This window comes from Scyliorhinus canicula, chromosome 5, assembly GCF_902713615.1.
Source record: "Scyliorhinus canicula chromosome 5, sScyCan1.1, whole genome shotgun sequence".
NCBI lineage: Eukaryota > Metazoa > Chordata > Chondrichthyes > Carcharhiniformes > Scyliorhinidae > Scyliorhinus > Scyliorhinus canicula.
Genome location: NC_052150.1, coordinates 95,247,768 through 95,269,584, shown reverse-complemented (window position 1 = coordinate 95,269,584; position 21,817 = coordinate 95,247,768). Strand labels below are relative to the sequence as shown.

The following is a 21,817-nucleotide window of genomic DNA, read 5'->3' as shown; positions in this document are numbered from 1 at the left end:
CATGGTAATCTAACACCATTTCTGAATCTGAATTTATGTATGCAGCAGCTCTCACAGTTGAGTTCAGCTTTAAAGACACCATGTATGCTCAAATAGGTGATGTTGCAATGGGATCTTCACTTGGCCTAGCTCATATTAAAAATTTCATTGGTTTTCTTGAGAAACATGCTTTTGATGGAATGATCCCATACCTACTAACCTGTCCATATTTTGATATGCAGATGATTTGTTTGCTGTATTTGAATCTGCAGCTGCAAGTAAGAATTTTTTGCACACTTTCATACGCTGCATCCTGTGCTGAAATTCACCTTTGCAAAGGAGCAGTCTAATGAGCTTCCTTTCCTCCAGAAATCGGCTAATTGATTCTCTACCACAGCCTACCTACCAGTGGCACACATCATTGAAATGAAACCGAGAAGATTAGGTACTTTGAGTATTGAACATATTTTGTAACTTAGACGGTTGTTAACTGGAAAAATTATTTTTCAATATATGTTACGATTCCGACAGCTCCACGTGCTCTAATAAAGGCCTTATTGACAATCTTGTAAATAGGACCTGAGATAATTGCTCACCATGCAAGCTGATGCCAAAATAGGGCGAATCAAAGCTTTCCTGCAAAATAATGGCGACTCCAATCAGAGAATTGTCTCCCAGTGAATCCCAAATGGACCTAAGGCCACCAGTTTCAGACCCGAAAGGTGCCTGATCTACCTCAAATTACCACGGATGGGTATGGTGTCACAAAATTTTGAGCAACTGGTGAAGCTAGTTATTTCGTATTGCTGCTGTGTGCAAAAGCAATATGAGTGGTATTTTTGACTAACAAAAAGACGTTCTGTCCACACAAGTGAGTGATGTGGCATATGAATTTCAGTGTCATAGGCTGTACATTCCAACATTTGGCAGAATGTGTCAAATTGCTGTTTGCATAAGGCAGAGAGTCCTGACCAGACTAAACCATCTTGTGCTTGCATTACTCTGAACATAATGTCTATCTGTAGATGATTCCACAAGTGAACAGCATGAGCTGAACAATCCCAAGTGTGCTAGAATTACACCAAAAAACAATTTAAGATTGTTAGCTGGGTTTGCATTGTGGCTCACATCATGCTTGCTAGAAGCTACGTACATTCATACACAGGAACCTGTGTTCAGTAGACAAAAGGAATAAGTCCAGCCATTGTTCCTCTCTTAATACTAAGGAGGGTATCAGTTCACTCATACATAATCCATGGCAACACCTCAACCAATCAGATTCAATTTGCCAACCAACGAGCAACCTTTTCTCATGCAGTATTAATTGTTGCTCCCTTTGGAATTTGACATTCTTGGATCTGTCCTGATGCATGTAAGATGAAAACCTTCAAATGCAGGTCTTTTTTTTTCTGCAATACACAAGTTTAGTACTACAAGGGACCAGTTACATATTCTTAATAAAAGCAGAAAATGTTGGAAAACTCCACGGGTCTGACAGCATCTGTGGAGAGAGAAACAGAATTAACGTTTCAAGTTGAATATGGCTCTTCTTGGAGACTTTGTGTGGCAGTCATGGAGTAAGTGGTCGCATCTTTAGTGACTCCGGCTTGAGGGGGAATTGTTTGGTCCTTGTTACCCGTTCACCGGGGGGGGGGGGGGGGTTACTGGTACAAATTACAGGAACAGACAGAGCTAGAATTCTTCTTCGGGTGGGCATATCTCGCCCCACCAAACAAGTTCGGAGTGCAACTGTCAAGGGGCAACAGTCAGACCAGGAGCTTTCATGAAGTGCGACAGAGGGAAAGATAGCGGAGAACTCTGTGGTGTTGTCTGCTTAATGGTCCACGGAACAGTTGGTGGAGTTTATGATGGCCAAGTTCTGGCAGCAAAGGCAGGAGGCCTGAGAGGACCTGGCTAAGGTGACAGACCTGATTCCGGCAGCCATTGAGAAGGGGGAGGGGGGGCTTTGATTGACTTTCTTTCCCCCCCCCCCCCCACCCCCTAGGTGGTTCAAGTGCACAGGTCACTGCGGAGGAGGCTAAAGATGGGGGAGCAGCCAAGGACGATGGTGGTACGTTTGCACAGATATCTGGTGGACGAAGGAGGCGAGGAAGTGCACCTCGGAAGGGAATGTGATTCGGGCCTACTAGGATCTGAGTGCAGACCTGGCTAAACGCCGGGCTGTATTCAACAGAGTCCAAACCGTCCTGTTTAAGCAACGCGTGAAGTTTGGGGTGTTGTACTCAGCCCGGTTGTTGGCCATCTACCAGGGCCAGGAGTTCTACATGGACATGCTGGAGGAGGCGAGTAGGTTTTTGCGAGACCATGAACTTGGGGACTTGTAAGAACTTTGGACTATGGAGTTAGCAGTGAGGGGAGTTTTGGGGCTTTTCGGCGGTGTTGAATGTTGTATCATGTTTTATATCATGTGGGTTATTGGGGTTTTGGGTTTAAGTGGGAATGCGGTGGAGCGGATACGTGGGATTGAGGGTCAGTTTGAGGAAGGCAGTTGCCTCGAGTGGGGGTTACCATACTAGGGGATAGGCTAGTTAACAGGAGTGAAGCGGGGGATAGAGGGCGTTCTTGGGATTTATTAAGCTAATGGGGAGTGGAACCGTGGCGGTTTCAGAGGCCAAGGTTGAAGGAATTCTCGTTCTTTTCGCATGTCCACAGGGGGTACTCCCGAATCGATTAACTTTTTAATTATTTTTTTGTGTCCTGGACAAGGCACTGTTGGCGGGGTGGTTGGGGCTGAGTATTCTATGATTGTGGTGTCTGACCACATGCCTCACTGGGTGGATGGAGGGAGCAAGCTCCCAGAGTACGCATTGGGGGTTGAATGTGGGGTTATTGGCCGATCAGACAGTCTGTGAGAAGATGGGGGTGGCTATCCGGAACTACATGGAACATAATAAGATGGGGGTGACCTTTGCGTTGAGGAGAGTGGTTAGAGGGAAGTTTGTTTCAATTAAGGCGCATAAGGTGAGGGCGGAGCGGGCAGAGAGGCTGAGGCTGCTGGAGGCCATTCTGGCGGTGGACCAGAGATATCCCAGTGACGCCTGAGGCGGCCCCGCTGAAGGAGAGGCAGAAGCCCCAAATAGAGTTTGGGCTAGTGTCAACAGGGGAGGAGGTGGGACAACTGCGCAGGACTAATGGGCAGTGTATGAGTAGTGGGAGAAGGCGAGCAGGATGCTCGCGCATCAGCTGAGGAGGCAGGTGGTGAGGGAGATTGGGCAGATGAAAGACGGGGGGGGGGGAGCAGATGAAGGATTGGGGGGGGGGGCAAGCTGGTAATGGAGCTGAAGGAGGTAAATGGGTGTTTGAGGCTTTTTATTGGAAATTGTGAAGTTAAGAGCCCACAGCAGGAGGTGAGGGCATGAGATGATTTCTGGATCGGCTGGAGTTCCCTGGGTGGATGAGGCGAGGGCCCAGGCTGAGGGACTCGTTTGGACTGGGGGAGCGTATGGGGGCAATACAGTCAGGGAAGGCCCCGGGCGGAGTTTTTTAAGTAGTTTGGGTCGGAGCTGGGGCCCTTGTGAGTGGAGATGTATAATGAATAGGTGGGGAGGGGCGAGCTCCCTCCCACACGGTGTCCGGGGTTTATCTCGCTCATTTTAATGGAACACAAAGACCCAGAGCAGTGTGGATCGTGCAATCCGATATCGTTGTTAAGTATGGATGTGAAACTATTGGTGAAGGTGCTGGTGGTGCAGATAAAGAATTTTGTGCAGGGGTGATACGGGAGGATCAGACGGGGTCCATGAAGGGTGACAGCTATCGGCCAATGTTCGGATGCTATTCCCTCGACGGGCCGGGAGATGGAGGTGGTTGCGTCTGTGGGTGCCGAGAAGGCGTTTGGCTGTGTGGAGTGGTCATTCGTATTCCAGGTGGAGGGAGGAGGAGTTGGTAGCTGCGATGCAACTGAGGTGTGGAGTGAGGCTTAGTGGATGATAAGCTAGTCTTCGTCGTGTGCAAGACTGAGTCTCGTATTGTTTTGGGTGATGCATAGGGCTCATATGACGGATGAACTGTTTTTTCCAGGGGTGGAAGATATGTGTGGGCATTGCACAAGGCGTCTGGCGAACCATGTCCGAGGTTTCGGGTATGTCCGAGGTTGGAGGGGTTCTGGAAAGAGTTTGCAAACGTAATGTCAAACTACATGGGAATGGAGGTGGTGCCGAGCCCATGGGTGATGTATTTGGAGTGCCAGAGGACCCGGAGTGCAGGTGGGGAGAGAGGCTGGTACGGGGGAATAGTGTTAATTGTAGATGGTTTCCTGTTGTTTGCTCGTTTCTGTTCTGTATATACTTGAAATACCTCCAATAAAAATATATTTTTAAGAAATGTCTCTTAACTCCATTATTTATTTCAGATTTACAGCATTCATAGTACCTTGCTTTTATTATAGTTGCATATTCTTTTTTTTTAAATAATTTTTATTCAAGTTTTTTAATAACAATAACAAATTTTCTCCCCGCAATTTAAAACAAACAAGGCGTGTTCCCACACCAAAACAAGAAAATAACTCTTTTTTTCCCCCCCCCCAAATAAATAACAACAAATAGCAAAAGAAGAAAGAATAAAATAACATAACAAACCCACCACCGCAAAAACAAACCCCCCCCCCCCCCGATTGCTGCCGAGACCGACCACTCTCTACCCTTTCGCCAGGAAATCGAGAAAGGACGGCCACCGTCGAAAGAACACCTGTACCGACCCCCTCAGGGCAAATTTCATCCTCTCCAACTTGATGAACCCAGCCATGTCGTTGACCCAGGTCTCCGAACTCGGGGGCCGCGTATCCCTCCACTGTAACAGAATCCTGCGCCGGGCTACTAGAGACGCAAAGGCCAGAATGCCGGCCTCTCTCGCCTCCTGCACTCCCGGCTCCGAAGCTACCCCAAAGATCGCGAGCCCCCAGCCCGGCCTGACCCTGGACCAAACCACTTCCGATAAAATCCCCGCCGCCCCCTTTCGAAAACCCCTCCAGAGCCGGACATGCTCAAAACATATAGGTGTGGTTCGCTGGGCCTCCCGCACCTGTCTTCCCCTCCGAAAAACCGGCTCATCCTTTCCCCCGTCATGCGAGCCCTGTGCAGCACCTTCAGCTGAATTAGGCTGAGCCGTGCGCAAGAGGAGGAAGAATTCACCCTCTCCAGGGCGGCCGACCACGTCCCATCCTCAATCTCTTCCCCTAGCTCTTCCTCCCATTTCGCTTTGAGCTCATCTACTGAGGCCTCCTCCTCCTCCTGCATCAGCTGGTAGATAGCCGAGATCTTCCCTTCCCGACCCACGTCCCCGAAAGCACCCTGTCCTGCACCCCCCTTGGCGGCAGCCACGGAAACTCCTCCACCTGCCTCTTAACAAAGTCCCTGACCTGCATATACCTAAAAGCATTCCCAGGGGGGAGGTTCCACTTCCCCACCAGCTCTTCCAGAATCGCGAACTTCCCATCCAAAAAGAGGTCCCCAAACTGTCTGATGCCTGCCCTGTGCCAACTCCCAAATCCCCCACCCGTTCTCCCTGGCGCAAAATGGTGATTGCCCCGTATCGGGGCCGAAACTGAGGCCTTCACTTCCCCCCTTTGCCGCCTCCACTGTCCCCAGATTTTGAGGGACGCAACCACCACCGGACACGTGGAGTACTTTGCCGGGGGGAGTGGAAGTGGGGCCGTCACCAAAGCATCCAGACTCGTACCCGCACAGGACGCTACCTCCAGTCTCTTCCATGCGTCACCCTCCCCTTCTGTCACCCACCTGCGAATCATCGCCACGTTCGCTGCCCAATAATATCCACACAGGTTGGGCAGCGCCAGGCCCCCTACCTCCCTTCTTCGCTCCAACAATACCCTCCTTACTCTCGGGGCCTTCCGCACCCACACAAACCCCAGAATCGACTTATTCACCCTTCTGAAAAAAGCCTTCGGGATCAATATGGGGAGGCACTGGAAAAGAAACAAAAACCTCGGGAGCACCGTCATTTTAACCGACTGGACCCTGCCTGCCAACGAGAGTGGCAGCGCGTCCCACCTCCTGAACTCCTCCTCCATCTGCCCCACCAGCTGCAAAAAGTTAAGCCTATGCATAGCCCCCCAGGTCCTAGCCACGTGGACCCCAAGATACCTAAAGCTCCCCTCTGCCCTCCTCAACGGGAGTTCCCCTATCTCCCTCTCCTGACCCCCCGGGTGCAGGACAAACAGCTCGCTTTTCCCCACATTGAGCTTATATTCCGAAAAGTCCTCAAGTATCCTCAGCACCTCTGGCATCCCCTCAGCCGGGTCCGCGACATACAACAGCAGATCATCTGCATACAGCGACAACCGGTGCCCCCCCCGCACAATTCCCCTCCAATTCTTCGAGTCCCTCAGCGCCATGGCTAGGGGCTCAATTGCTAACGCGAAGAGCAGGGGAGACAAGGGGCACCCCTGCCTCGTCCCTCTGGAAAGCCGAAAGTCCTCTGACCTCCTCCCATTCGTCACCACACTCGCCACCGGGGAGCTGTACAGCAACCTCACCCAGCTAATGAACCCCTCACCAAACTCAAACCTCTGGAACACCTCCCACAGGTAACTCCACTCCACCCTATCAAAAGCTTTCTCCGCATCCATGGACGCCACTATTTCTGACTCCCCAGCTACCGGCGCCATCATCATAACATTCTGGAGCCTCCGTACGTTGGCATTCAATTGTCTCCCCTTTACAAACCCCGTACAATCCCAAATGGAACAAAATGATATCTGAGAAGGCGGGCACACCTGGATTAGAATTACTGTTCGTATACGAAATGGACTGGACTGATAAACAGCTTGTTTCCTTTTTAAAATGTTGATGTTTTCTATGCAGAAAATTTTGTGTGATGTCCTTCTGGTGGTGTCGGATCGGAAAGTCCCAGCTCATCGAGTAGTGCTTGCAGCTGCCAGCCACTTTTTCAGTCTAATGTTTACCAGTAAGTTTGTTTCTGCTGATCATATTTACAGTTTCAGTGGGTGGTTATTGAGGCTCATTGCACTTTACTCCAAATTAATTAATTATTAATGGCCTGCTCTTCCCTGGTAGCAAATATGCTTGAATCAAAGTCATATGAAGTGGAACTGAAAGATGCTGAACCTGACATAATTGAACTGCTGGTAGAGTTTGCGTATACTGCAAGGTGAGTATATGTTTCTTTCCCCAACCCCATATTCATTTTTTAAAATTGTCATTTACTTGTTGTATTTAGTCCCTTAAGCTTTAAATTTGGAAGACATAATGCAAAACATTTGGTTCAAAGAAACTGCATTTTTCAATAATTTCTTTTTAATGTTTGCAGGATCTCTGTTAACAGTAATAATGTCCAATCTCTGTTGGATGCAGCAAATCAGTATCAGATTGAGCCGGTGAAGAAAATGTGTGTTGAGTTCCTTAAAGAGCAAATTGATGCTTCAAATTGCCTTGGTATGTTATTGATCTCTATTAACACACTGTCATATAATAAGGGTAAGCGGTAGTGATGATGTTTTAATCCCTCAAACCTCCCGCTATGTCTTTCTCCTGTATTTTCTTGAAATGTCATTTAAAAACTAGAAATAATGACAAATGATGCTGTGTACAGTGACCGTGGCTGTCTTAATTAAGGAAAAATGCTTCAAAAGATTTCCATGCAGTCGTTTGTTGATCTTGGTTTTGATTCTTATCTTTTCAATGTTGTGCTCTTATGGTCCAGCAAATGGCTAAATCACGCAGATCAATAAACTCACAGATTGACCATTAGATTATAATGAGTTAGCTCATCTCAACCTGGCACTACATTGCCTCATGGCGCCGAGATCCCAGGTTCAATCCCGGCTCTGGGTCACTGTCCGTGTGGCGTTTGCACATTCTTCCTGTATTTGCGTGGGTTTTGCCCCGCAACCCAAAAGATGTGCAGGATAGGTGGATTGGCCATGCTAAATTGCCCCTTAATTGGAAAAAATGAATTGGGTACTCTAAAAAAATTTTTTAAACCTGGCATTACATTTTCCTTTCACACCCTTGGAATAGGGAACAGGAAATTGGCTGGAGTTCCAACTTGCAGTAGAAGTTTTGAAAATTATGACGGGTTTCAATCCGGTGATGAGGAAGGATTAGTTCTTCAGGTTGCGGACTGGTTAACAAGGATCATCAATTGTTGTTGTCACTTGAGAGGGAGTAGAGTGTTTAGAAGAATCATTTTTTACACAGATGGTTGTGGGGGTGTGAAGTATTTCGCTGCAGGAAATAATTGAACCAGAGGCCATGGAATCTTTCGAAAGAAAATTGATAACTAATTGAAAAAGAGGTTATGTGAGGACAGTTGGCACATATGTGATTTGGCTATGGTTCTTCCATGGTTGTTTTCTGTCTTTGTTTGCAGGAATAAGTGTGTTGGCTGAGTGCCTCGACTGCCCAGAGCTCAAGACTTCAGCAGATGCATTCATTCATCAGCATTTCACTGACGTTTACAAAACTGATGAGTTTTTGCAACTTGATGTCAAAAGAGTAACTCATCTGTTGAAACAAGATGCACTGACAGTTAGAGCAGAAGACCAGGTAGAAACATCTATGTTCAAACTCCCTTCACAAAACCTCCTTATTCGAGTGAATTTGTACACATTTCACAACCAAGTATCTGTGTAGTTACTATGGCATAGGAAAAAGTAGTATGTATTGGCATTGGATTAGATGGGAGGAGAGCCTATCCATTATTGCTATTTTCTGCTGACTGCAAAATTATTCAGGAGCTATAAATGCTTCCACTTCATTTTAATGTTTTACTTTGAATCTATTTTTGAGAAGATAAACAAAATATTATTTTGTTCTCATGGTGCGTCTTCGATATACACATTCAAGGGAAGTAAGTTCTCTTCAGATATGATTGTTTCATTTATGATATTTTATTTCTTTCCACTGCAGGTTTATGATGCAGCAGTCAGGTGGTTAAAATATGATGAGCTCAATCGACAGCAGTATATGGTTGATATTCTGGCTAAAGTCCGATTTCCACTAATCTCTAAGAATTTCTTAAGTAAAACTGTCCAAGCAGAATCACTCATACAGGATAATCCAGAGTGTCTTAAAATGGTTATTAGTAAGTATATGTGTTATGCCTTCCTAAATCATTGCCATAGTTAATTTGATTGGGAAACAATATGATTACTTTAATCTCTGCTCTCAACTGAGTGGATTTTGATGTAATCAGAACACTAAATGCAAGGTTCTGTCTCTTTTTCAAACAATTTAATTTAAGACTTACTCAATGTTTTATATATTTGATAATGACCAGCATATGGTCAATACAAATTTACTAGGCTTTGGTAGAAAGACAAGAATCTGCATATTTCTAGATTAGAGTTTGTACATAGATCAGAATTATATAAATTACCATCAACACATCTTGGTAGCCATTGAACTCTAAGCAAAACAGAATTCATAACACAATTATGTGGCAATATGGTAGATATATGCTGGATTGATGTAACAAGAATAATATGCATTTTATCTAAGGTTGGACAGTTGATATTTCTTGATGGGAAAATTCTACTAAAGTGATCAGAATGTAATCTAGCACATTAGAATGTTTAGGCTGGATCAAATCTATTTGTTTAGGAACTTTTGGTGACATGTATTAAAACCCTGGAAAATAATTTTGGATTCAACATATTGGTCGTGTGTGAATTAAGGCAGTCTCAACCCAGTTGTTCGGAGCCAAATTGCTGCCACTGACCAGATTTTAATTAAGTGGGCATAAGCAATAAGATTGGCAGTCCTGAAAATATGCAATAGCGGTGATGCCAAATGTTAAGGGTAAAGCACTTTGTGGGGTAATAGAGAAAAGGTTGTACTCTATCTAATTTGTGTTGACATTTAATATGATCAGTCACTGATGAATGCACAAAATGCATAAATTGAACTTAAAGTAAGTGGAAGTTAACACTTCCTAGACATTCCGAGGAGGTGGATCCTTCTAACTAACCACCTTGCCTTTTCTGAGAGAGTGACATTGCAAATGGGTGCTGAAACATTCTACTTTATCATATTACCTGAATGTCTAGGAAGTCTTTGATACTGTTCCTCATTGTTGACCGTTTCTCCTTCCAGGTGGCATGCGCTATCATCTTCTGTCTCCAGAGGATAGAGAAGAATTGGGAGAAAGTACACGGCCAAGACAAAAGAAACATGATTATCGTATTGCATTGTTCGGTGGATCTCAGCCACAATCCTGTCGATACTTTAATCCCAAGGTAAATACTGGGGGACTATAGGTGGGGGACTGTGGGAAGCAAGGAACAAGGCATTTGCAATCAATAATTCTGTAAGACTTGAACATACTTATGTAAAACTTGCATAGAAAATGGAATGTAACACTTTAACCAAACCACTCCAAGCTGGAAATAAAAACAGTAAATGTTGGAAATACTCAGCAGGTGGTAAAGACCCAGACGGGCAACTGCGAGGAAGTGATGACAGATTAGAAAAACACAATTTATTTACCTACAAAAAACATCTTCTCCCGAAAAGGTTTTCCACACCTGGCCCACACTTGGGCTGGGGTATTTATGTCCCTAGGTTTAAAGGTATAGCTCCGCCACCTCATCTGGGGAGATGGTACTCTGGTGAGGCCACAGGAAACCTGATGGTGCAGACCCCGTGGCCTTGGGGCGGGTTGTAACACTTCTCTCTCTCTCTCTTCCCCCCCCCCCCCCCCCCCCCCCACAAGTCCGACACATCATCCATCTTGACCGCCACAGGGGGAAAATCCTTCACGGATGCCACCGGGTATGTTGTGACCTCGGTTGGCTGAGTCTCCATGTCAGATCTGGGGTCCAATGACCCAGCCACACATTTTCAGGTTGAGGGGTGTATCCTCCTCACAAACTGTCAACTGCGGCTGTGCCGGAGGCAGAGGGTGTGGAGCTCCGGGCAGATTTGGAGGACCTGATCACTTCACCACCATCCCCGGGATTCATAGTGCGCCGATGCCGAAATTCTGGACCGAGGCGCCCGTGGAAAATTCCCTTATAGGTCAGGGCCGCCTTGTGGTGGAGTGCTCCTACTGGTTGTGGACTTTTTCCCCCAGTGTCAGGCAGGATGAGGCTCAACCGCGTGCGCAGCCAACGGCCCATTAGCAGCTCTGAGGGTGCGGTGTGGTGCGGTAGTAGAATAAGAATCGGGCCAGACAGGTCTCCGGAGAACCAGAGGTCTGTTTCTGCATCCCTAACATAGAAGTCTGTACCTCCCATTCAGCCATCCCGTTTGAGGACGGGTGGTAAAGTGCAGTCCTTACTTGAGGAACGCTGTTCATTTTCAGCAAACCCCTGAAGTCCGCGCTAGTGAAGGCCACGCCATTGTCTGACACCAAAACCTCGGGAAATCTGTGGGCACTGAAAATTGGCGGAGCTTCTCAATTGTGGCTCACATTGTCATCGTGGACATGTGGTGGACATCCATCCACTGCAAGTGGGCATCCACAATGAGTAAAAACATTGCTCCTTGGAAAGGTCCCGTGAGATCCAAGTGGAGGTGGGACCACGGTCCGTCGGGCCACCCCCATGGGTGGAGTTGTGTTGCAGGCGGGAGCCTCTGCTGCGCTGCCATACTTGTCTCGCCAAAGTGTCTGTGTCTGTCCCGGGTCACCACACAGAACTCCGGACCAACATCTTCATTTTCAAGACCCCTTGGTGTCCGTTGCGGAAATCCTTTAGAATGGTCCCCTGGCCTCTTTTGGACATGACTACACAGGAGAATACCATCTACCCTGGGCGGCAGGGTGGCACAGTGATTAGCACTGCTGCCTCATGGCACCAAGGGCCCGGGTTAGATCCTAGCCACTGTGCCGCCCGGTAGATATTTTTATCTTAAATAAAAGTGATTAGTAATCATTCTTCTAAAAGAGGTACAGATTTTTGTGGGTATATCAATGAAGGGGATGTCTCCCTTATGCTGCGTTTAAAACTAAAGGTGTGGGATATGTCATCCTACCCATCTCCAAGTAGCAGAAATGCTCCAGATATTCCTGAAATGTTTAAATGTGTTAATACATTCACCAAGGATCTGACACTATTGTAGTTCTTTTCTTCTTTGAAAAACTTTACTATTAGACCAATAGCTCCCAAAATGTTCAGTGTATACACACCAAATTTAAGTGGATAAGTTAGTTCTTGCTGTTCAGTGCAATTAACAGTTTGTTTCCTTAAATTATGTTACTTTTTGCACAGGATTATACTTGGATAGACATTCGTTGTCCATTTGAGAAGCGTCGAGATGCAGCCTGTGTCTTCTGGGACAATGTTGTTTACATGTTGGGTGGTTCACAGCTTTTCCCCATCAAACGGATGGACTGCTACAATGTGGTTAAGGACAGCTGGTATTCTAAGCTGGGCCCACCAACCCCTCGGGACAGCCTTGCAGCATGTGCTGCAGAAGGCAAGATTTACACATCTGGAGGCTCTGAAGTAGGTGAGTTAAGTGTCTTAATTCAGTGGTGCTTGTACCTACAGGTTGCACTGCAGCAAGTAAACAAGGCTTCTTTGGCATCACCTCCCAAACCTTCGGAAGGACAAAAGCAGCATGTGCTGTGTGTGTATTTTTGGCAACACATAGAACATAGAACAGTACAGCACAGAACAGGCCCTTCAGCCCTCGATGTTGTGCCGAGCAATGATCACCCTACTCAAGCCTAACGTATCCACCCTATACCAGTAACCCCCCCAATTAACCTTACTTTTTAGGACACTAAGGGCAATTTAGCATGGCCAATCCACCTAACCCGCACATCTTTGGACTGTGGGAGCAAACCGGAGCACCCGGAGGAAACCCACGCACACACGGGGAGGACGTGCAGACTCCGCACAGACAGTGACCCAGCCGGGAATTGAACCTGGGACCCTGGAGCTTTGAAGCATTTATGCTAACCACCATGCTACCGTGCTGCCATCATCACAAGGCACTGACTATCTGGACTTACACATGTCACTGTTCCTTCATTGTCTCTGTGTTAGAATCCTAGAACTCCCTATCTAACAGTAAAGTGAGAATATCTTCACCACATGGATTGCAGCGATTCAACAAGGCCAACCACTGCCTCTGCGATCAACCAAGATGGGCAATAAATGCTGACCTTGCCAAGAAGCCCACTTCCTAAGAATTACATTTTTAAATATTCTTGTTTAAAAGTACAGTGGTTTCATTGCCTCGTTTATATAGATGAATGTTCTGTAAAACTCTTTCACATTCTAATCAGTGAAGAATTGTACCTCACTCAAGGAGCTGGATTCTCCACCGGCGGGATGCTCCGTTTTGCTGGCAGCCTGGGGGTTTCCCGCTGGCGTAGGGCTGCCCCACAATGGGAAACCCCATTGACAACCCGGCGAAACGGAGCATCCTGCCAGCATGCTGAACCAGAAATCTGGCGCGGCAGGATGGAGAATCCAGCCCAAGATGTTTGTAAAATTTAATTGCAGTGTCACAGAAGATGGTGGCATATTGATACTGTCACTGAATTAGTGACCTAGATGCCCAGGCTATTGCTCTGGGACACTGGTTGAAAATCCACGATGGCAATCTGGTGGAATTTAAATTAAATTAATTAATCTAGAATTAAAAGCCAGTCTCAGTAATGGCGACTATGAAACCATTGTCAATTGTTGTAAAAACCCACCTGGTTCACTAATGTCCTTTCAGAAGTCTGCCTTCCTTACCTGGTCTGGTGTGCATGTGACTCCAGACCCACAGCAATACAGTTGACTCTTAACTGTCTTCTGAAATAACCTAGCAAGCTACTCGATGGCAATTGGGGTGGGCAGCAAATGCAAGTTAAAAGGGGGGCTTATAGTTATTTTCCACAATTAATGACTATAAAGTGCATAGTCCACATATCTCCAGGAATTGTCTTGTGAGGTGGTGATTTATAGAAAGCAAATCCCAACCACTGTTTGGGACTATTGTTCGATTGTATTAATTATACTCCATTTGTGTGATGAAGTTTTGCGTCAGTCGAGATCAGCTAGTCTGGCCAAGTAATGAAAATCTAATCTGGGACCCTGTGGCCTGTCTGGTTTAATGGTACAAACAGGCAACAGGTTTACCTGGTGGGCATCAAGGAACGTTTTATATGGATTTGATCAAAATAAATATTAATGGCTTCTGCAGACTCCGCTTCGTGTATTATTCCTGATAAAATGAAAAAGTGAACACTATGTTCTACAGAGGGATTTTGTAAATTTCTGGGAAGTATATAGTCCCATGGTTGTACTGTTTGCTGTTAATCATCGAAATAAGGCTGAAATTCTTTCTTTGTTGAATTTTAGAACATTTAAAAGTCCTCTTGTGACACAGCGTGGACTTTACTGTTGTATTTTTGTGATTGGTATAACTAATAGACCAGTAGGGCCTGCTCATGAATTGTGGGCTTCGAGACAGATGTGACAATTCTCTCAATGATTTTTTAAAACTAAAAAGACAAATTTTTTGCCGTTATTCTACAGTGCCACTGAACGTTGAGTTAAAAGCAGAAACAGCTGCAGTAGGCCTTTGCCAGCTCTGCTGTGGCCAAGAGGCACACAAGCACTAACTGAATAACAAACTAGGGAGCAGCATAATAATCGCTTATTGTCACAAGTAGGCTTCAATGAAGTTACTGTGAAAAGCCTCTAGTCACCACACTCCGGCGCCTGTTCGGGGAGGCCGGTACAGGAATTGAACCCGCGCTGCTGCCTTGTTCTGCATTACAAGCCAGCAATTTAGCCCAGTGTAGCATGGCGGTGCAATGGTTAGCACTGCTGCCTCATGGCACCAAGGATCCAGGTTCGATCCCAGTCCCGGGTCACTGTCCGTGTGGAGTTTGCACATTCTCCTCGTGTCTGTGTGGGTCTCACCCCCACAACCCAAAGATGTGCAAGGTAGGTGGATTGGTCACGCTAAATTGCCGCTTAATTGAGAAAATAGAATTGGGTACTCTAAATTTATTTTTAAAAAACTAAAATAAAAAATGTTTCTTCCTTCTATTCTGATTGGGAGGTACTTTCCACCTGTTAAGTTCTTCCCTGACTGGGATTCTTGAGCAGAAATGTCTTGACATACACCACAGCATTGCCACATCAGTAAAATAGGTTGTCTGATCCTACATATGAATAGTATGTCACCCTTTTAGGTGGTTGGTACCAGCCATTTTAATTGTTTCTTTTCTATTGCAGGAAACTCTGCCCTGTATCTGTTTGAATGCTATGATACCAGAACAGAGAATTGGCATACCAAACCCAGTATGTTGACACCTCGATGCAGCCATGGCATGGTAGAGGCTAAAGGACTCATCTATGTTTGTGGGGGAAGTTTAGGCAACAATGTATCTGGAAGAGTTCTAAATTCCTGTGAAGTGTACAATCCTGCAACTGAGTCGTAAGTGCCAGTAATCCTGGAACCTCCAAATAGTAGTTTGCTTTTATAAAGTTGTGGGGCTGGATTCTCTGCACCCCAACGCCGAAATCGCGGCAGGCGCGGGGGCGGAGAATCCATTTCCCCGCACTGAATCAGGTTCGGCGCCGGTTCCCCGATTCTGCGGGCCCCGAAAAGCGGCCTACTGGGCGCGCTATCGAGGATCTACTTGGGGCCATTGCTGGAGGCCCACTCCGCCGTTCTCAACGCCCGACCGGCTGAAGTCCCGACGGCATGGATCTAATGTGGTCCGGAGGTGCGGGGGCCCATATCTGCAGCAAAATCTGCAGATTTACGTTGTGTACCTGCTAGCTCCCTGCAGAGCTAGGAATATGTAGCAACTGCTGTGAAGCTCCACGGTTTTGACGCCAGTGTGGGGACATAGACCCAATAACGGAGAATCCAGCCCACTGTTCCTGAGAGAGCCATATTTCTCTTTTTACTTTTTTGTCTTTCCCAATTAATTTCAGCTTTGAAGTAATAGTCCTCCTTGGCTAGTGTATAGCCGTTGCCATGTTTTTTTAAATGTGTTTTATTCTAAACATATATGAAAAGTCACAACATATAAACAATTCGGGGGTGCCATGATGGCGCAGTGGTTAGCACTGCTGCCTATGGCGCTGAGGACCCGGGTTCGATCCCGGCCCCGGGTCACTGTCCATGTGGAGTTTGTACATTCTCCCTGTGTCTGTGTGAGCCTCACCCACACAATCCAAAAAGATATGCAGGTTAGGTGGATTGGCCAAACTAAATTGCCTCTCAATTGGGGGGAAAAAAAGTAATTGGGTACTCTAAATTTATAAAAATTAAAAAAATAAACAATTCAGGAAATAAACCTCTCAACACACACTTATACAGTTTGAACAAATGTTTCCCTTTTTCGCAGCCCCCAACCCCTCGACGAACAACTCCTCAAACATGGTCAATAACATCCCCCATCTTGTCTCGAAACCCTCCGCTGAACCCCTTAACGCGTATTTGATCTTTTCCACCAAAGAAAGTCACATAACGCACTCAGCCAGGCCGCTACCCCCGATGGCATTGCTGACTGCCAATAAAATCCGTCGCCAGGCAGTTAGAGAGTCGAAGGCCACAACATCGGCCTTCATCAGCTTGTGGCTTCTCCGATATCCCAAATATCGCTACCAAAGGGTCCGACTCAACCGTCTCCCCCACTATCCTTGCTAGTGCGGCAAACACACCCACCCAGAATCTCTCCAGCTTTTCGCAGTCCCAGAACATATGTGCGTGATTCGCTGGTCCCCGCCCACACTCTTCTGCCACCCCCTGAAAGAACCCACTTATTCTTGCCCGCTTCATACGTACCATACGACTTTTGAGCTGTAAGTCGCTCCAGCAGGGTGTACCTCAGCAACGTGGGGAACTCTTTCCAAACCTACGGCGCAAAGTCCCTTACCTGCAGCTACCTAAACTCACTTCCTCTTGGGAGCTCTACACGCTCCTTTAATTCATCTATACTGGCAAACCCTTATTCCAGATACAAATCCCTCACCTTAACAAGCCACACTTCTCTCCACTTACTATACGTGCCATCTATTTCCCCCGGCACAAAATGGTGGCTTTCACTCAACGGCGTAAACACCGACATCCCTGCTATCCTAAAGTGCCTCCTCAGCTAGTTCCAGATCTTCACTGTGGACTGCACCACTGTGCTCCCTGAGTATCTGCTCGGCGCCATCGCTGCCGTCGCAATAGCCCTTAAGCTGGATCCCTGACAGGACTCCTCCTGCATCCTAACCCATTCTACCCCCTCTCCTTCCCATTATCGCCTCACCTTCTCCACGTTCGCTGCCCAATAGTAATGGTAACAGGTTCGGCATCGCCAACCCTCCCTTCTGCTTCTGTAACACGGTCCTCTTAACCCGTGGCACTTTCCCTGCCCACACAAAGTCCGAAATAATTGTGTCCAGTTTCCGAAAGAAGGCCTTCAGTATAAAGGTTGGGAGTGTCTGGAATATGAACAGGAACCTCGGCAGAATGTTCATCTTCACCACTTGGACCCTCCCTGCTAAAGTCAAGTGCAGCATGCCCCACCTTTTGAGATCCACCCGGTCAGCCTCCACCAGTTTTGTTAAATTCCATTTGTGAAGCATCGCCCATTCCCTTGCTATCTGAATCCCCAGGTACCTAAACCTGCCTCTAGCCACCTTAAATGGCATTCCCCCCAAATTGGCTCGCCGACCCAGAACATTCATTGGGAACACTTTGCTTTTCTCTACATTTAATTTGTATCTCGAGAACGCCCCAAACTTCCCCAATAGGCCCATGATCCTCTCTATGCTCTCCAGCAGGTCCGAAACATAAAATAGTCAGTCGTCAGCATAGAGCAACACCCAAAGTTCCCTTCTTCCCCTCATAATCCCTTACTACTTTGCCAACCCCTTAAGAGCAATTGCCAGAGGCTCTATAGCCAGCACAAACAGCAGCGGCGACAGCGGACACCCCGGCCTTGTTCCCCTGTGCAGTTCAAAGTTCCGTGAACCAATGTCATTGGTCCCCACACATGCCCTCAGTGCCATATACAATAGGCGCACCCATGCCACAAAATTTGGTCCAAACCTTCCCAGGACCTCAAGCAGGTACGGCCGCTCCACCCGGTTGAATACTGTCTCCGCATCCATGGACACCACTACCCCCAGTACCTGAGCTCCTGACGGGGTCATAATCACATTTAACAGCCTCCTTATATTACTAGAAAGCTGCCTGCCCTTTACAAAGCCTGTTTGGTCCTTCGCAACCACCCCAGACACAGCCTTCCATCCTTCCCACCACCAACTTAGCCAGCACTTTCACGTCTGTATTTAACAATTATATGGGCCTATGCGACCCACATTCCAACAGGTCCTTCCCCTTTTTTGGTATTAACGTGATCGTTGTTTGCATCATTGTCTCCGGCAGCTCCCCCTTCTCCAATGCCTCATTAAACGCCCCCATGAGATGTGGTGCCAGGTCCGTTGCGAACTCCTTATAAGATTCTGCCGGATAGCCATCGGGCCCTGGGGCCTTCCCCGACTTCATACCCCTTATACTGTCCAATATCTCCCTCAGCCTCAGGGGCTCCTCCAGCGCCTGCCTTTTCTCTTCCATCTGTGGAAACTCCAGTTAATCTAAGAACCGTCCCATGTCCCTCTCTTCATCCCCCGGGTCCGCTCTGCGCAGTTCCTTATAATACTCCCTTAACGCCTCGTTTATCTTCCCCGGCCCCGACACCAACTCCCCTGCCCCAGTCCATATCTTCAATATATCCCTGGACACGGGCTGCCTGCGCAGCTGATGCGCTAACATTTAACTCGCCTTCTGTCCGTATTTGTACCACACCCCTCTTGCCCTACACAGCTGTCCTACCACCCTCCCCGTTGTCAGCCTATCACATTGCCCCTGTAATTTTTTCCTCCTCGCCAATCCCTCCATGGTGGGCACCCTCGAGTACTCCCTATCTACCTCCACTATCTCGGACATTAGCCGTTCATATTCCTCCCTCCTTTTCCTGTAGGCGGCACGGTAGCACAGTGCTTTGCACGGTTGCTTCACAGCTCCAGGGTCCCAGGTTCGGTTCCCGGCTTGGGTCACTGTCTGTGCAGAGTCTGCACATTCTCCCCATGTCTGCATGGGTTTCCTCTGGGTGCTCCGGTTCCCTCCCACAGTCCAAAGATGTGCAGGTTAGGTGGATTGGCCATGCTGAAACAAATTGCACTTAGTATCCAAGAAGGTTAGGCTGGGTTCCGGGGATAGGTTGGAGCTGTGGGCTTAGGTAGGGTGCTCTTTCCAAGGGCTGGTGCAGACTCGATGGGCTGAATAGCCTGCTTGTGCACTGTAAATTCTATGATTCTATCTGCATGAGCCTTGAACAAGATAATCTCCCGTCGGACCACTGCTTTTAGCGCTTCCCAAAAAGTGGCTGCCGACACCTCCCCGTTTTGGTTCAATTCTACGTAATCTCTAATCACAGCCTGCACTTTGTCACAAAACCCTCTATCTGCCAACAACCTCGAATCGAGTCTCCACCCCGGCCTCTGCTCCCATCCCAATCTAAGCCCAATCTTCAGCCAATGGGGCGCATGGTCCGAGATTGCTATCCCCACATACTCTGCCCTCTCCATCCCGACCAAAATCTCCTGGCTCACCACGAAAATGGCAATTCTGGAATATACCTTATACATGTGCGAAAGAAAGGGATAATCCCCCCGGACTCTTGAAGCGCCACAGGTCCACCATAGCCATTCATTTCCATAAACCCACCTAGTTCCTTTACCATTCGTGTCCTACCCATTGACCTGGGGCTTGATCTATCTACCCTCTGCTCTAGGACGCGATTAAAATCTCCTCCCATAATCAATTGTGGCCAAGTCTGGGAGTGCTGTCAGCAACCCCCTCAAAAAACCTACATCATCCCAATTCGGGCATACACATTCACCAACATCACCGGTGTCCCTTCTAATACCCCACTCACAATCAAATATCTCCCACCCGGGCCCCTCACTTCCTTCGCGCTCACAAACCCCGTTTTCTTACTCATCAGAATTGCCACTCCCCGCAACTTTGAATCAAACCCCGAGTGGAGAACCTGACCCACCCACCCCCCTTTCTTAGCCTAACCTGGTCCTTCACACAGAGGTGCATCTCCTGCAGAAAGACCACCTCTGCTTTCCAGCTCCTAAGGTGCGCAAAGACCCGAGATCTTTTCACCGGTCCATTGAGCCCTCACACGTCCCACGTTATCAGCCTTACCGGGGGCTTACACCTCCATTTCTATCTTCCATTGCCATCCTCCGCTTTGGGCTTGACGCAGTTAATTTCACCCTCTACCTTGCCCATCCAAGATGGCCCCTTTCTCTGCTCCTGACCATGTTTCTTCTCCAACTACGCTTCATCGGGTCTCGTCCCGTCCGTTCTCAACGCCCCCCCCCCCCCCCAACCCCACCTCCCTTCCATTCACCAGTATTACCTGCCACTGTGGCAGCTCTTGCCCAAATGCTTGTCCCACTGAACCCCACCCCTCCTCCGCCCTCACCTCTTTGTTCTGTGAAGAAGGCTCCCTGCTGACCTCCCCTTCCCCCACCCAAACAATGACTCATCTCGAACCACAGGTCACCTTCCCCAAGAACAAACAAACAGAATTAAGAAACACAGCCTCGGGCAACAGGAGGGTGATGTGGACAGCCATCCCCATGCAAACTTTTCACCCAGCTACCCTTGCCAATCCAACAGTTTAAAAGAAGAAAAAACCCTCCACATCGGAGGAAAAGAAAACCCATACTCCATCCAACCCCCACTCGACCCGTATCCCCAATTACTTCAAAGTGCCAGCACTTCAGTCTCCCAGAATTGTTCACTTCAGTTCTCCTCCAGAGTATGCTCCTTGATAAATTCGTTGGCCGCTTCTGGGGGTCTCAAAATAGTATTCCCGGCTTTCATATGTCACCCAAAGCTTCGCCGGGTAGTGATGAACCATCAATTGAACGCAAGACTAGTTGCTGTACAAAAGTTAGGCTTTAATAACCTAGATGTTAGCCCTGCGGTTGACTACAGTAAATGGACGACCGCCGGGCGTACTGGGTATTTATACCTTGCCCTGGAGGCGGGGTTAACTCAGCCTCTCGACCAATCGGGGAGCCGTCACATGACTGGTCTCAACCAATCGGTCGAGAGGCACATGACCGACCAGGGCCAATGGTAAGCCGGTGTTCTGCATCAATGGCAGGCAGCTATGTTAATCATACCACCACATTCACCCCTTGCAGAGAAAGAGGCCAGGGGGCTGTATCAACGAGAGCTGGGGGTGTGGGGGGGGAGAACTGGTGGTATGAGTAGTAGCCAGAGAAGGGAAAAAAAAGGGTTTGGCTTCCCACTGGCCCAGACATTTAACAATAGTACATATTGTCCATACAAGGTCCATGGTGTTGCTGAAAATTAAATAGACTCGATCAGCCTTTTCGTTGCCCGTGACGCCTGGCAGACCGCCGCAGTGGAGTTGGTGACGTTGGTTCAGCCGATGGTGGTGGTTTCGCTGATTTCCGGGAGCGATGGTCCTTGAACTGTCTCCGTCACCCGGGCTGGTGGTGGAGACGCCATGGATGGGGAAGGGGTGGCCTGGGTGGGGCGCTGGGGGGGAAAGAAACAGGGGGGGGGTCTGTGGTGAAGGGGGGGGAAGGCCGCACGCCGGCAGGTGCCAGGTCCCGGAGGGAGACCGTGTCCTGCCGACCGTCGGGGTACTCCACGTACGCATACTGTGTGTTAGCGTGGAGTAACTGGACTTATTCCACCAACGGGTCGGACTTGTGCACCCGCACATGCTTCCGGAGCAAGATGGGTCCGGGGGCGGCCAGCCACGTCGGGAGAGGGGATCCGGAGGATGACTTCCTGGGGAAAACAAGAAGACGTTCATGAGGTAT

General features: G+C 47.9%; 1 protein-coding gene across 2 annotated transcripts in view; it reads left to right on the top strand.

Moving 5' to 3' along the window:
- klhl7 (kelch-like family member 7) overlaps nucleotides 1-21,817 on the top strand; it is a 64,331-nt gene that overhangs the window by 9,143 nt on the left and 33,371 nt on the right. The window contains exons 2-9 of one of the 2 annotated variants that reach the window (XM_038797416.1): nucleotides 6,818-6,924; nucleotides 7,035-7,128; nucleotides 7,288-7,412; nucleotides 8,350-8,525; nucleotides 8,889-9,063; nucleotides 10,074-10,216; nucleotides 12,191-12,431; nucleotides 15,167-15,368. In XM_038797416.1, the coding sequence (XP_038653344.1) occupies nucleotides 6,818-6,924; nucleotides 7,035-7,128; nucleotides 7,288-7,412; nucleotides 8,350-8,525; nucleotides 8,889-9,063; nucleotides 10,074-10,216; nucleotides 12,191-12,431; nucleotides 15,167-15,368 (1,263 nt within the window). The remainder of the gene's footprint in view (nucleotides 1-6,817; nucleotides 6,925-7,034; nucleotides 7,129-7,287; nucleotides 7,413-8,349; nucleotides 8,526-8,888; nucleotides 9,064-10,073; nucleotides 10,217-12,190; nucleotides 12,432-15,166; nucleotides 15,369-21,817) is intronic. The other variant, XM_038797415.1, reaches the window with a different exon arrangement.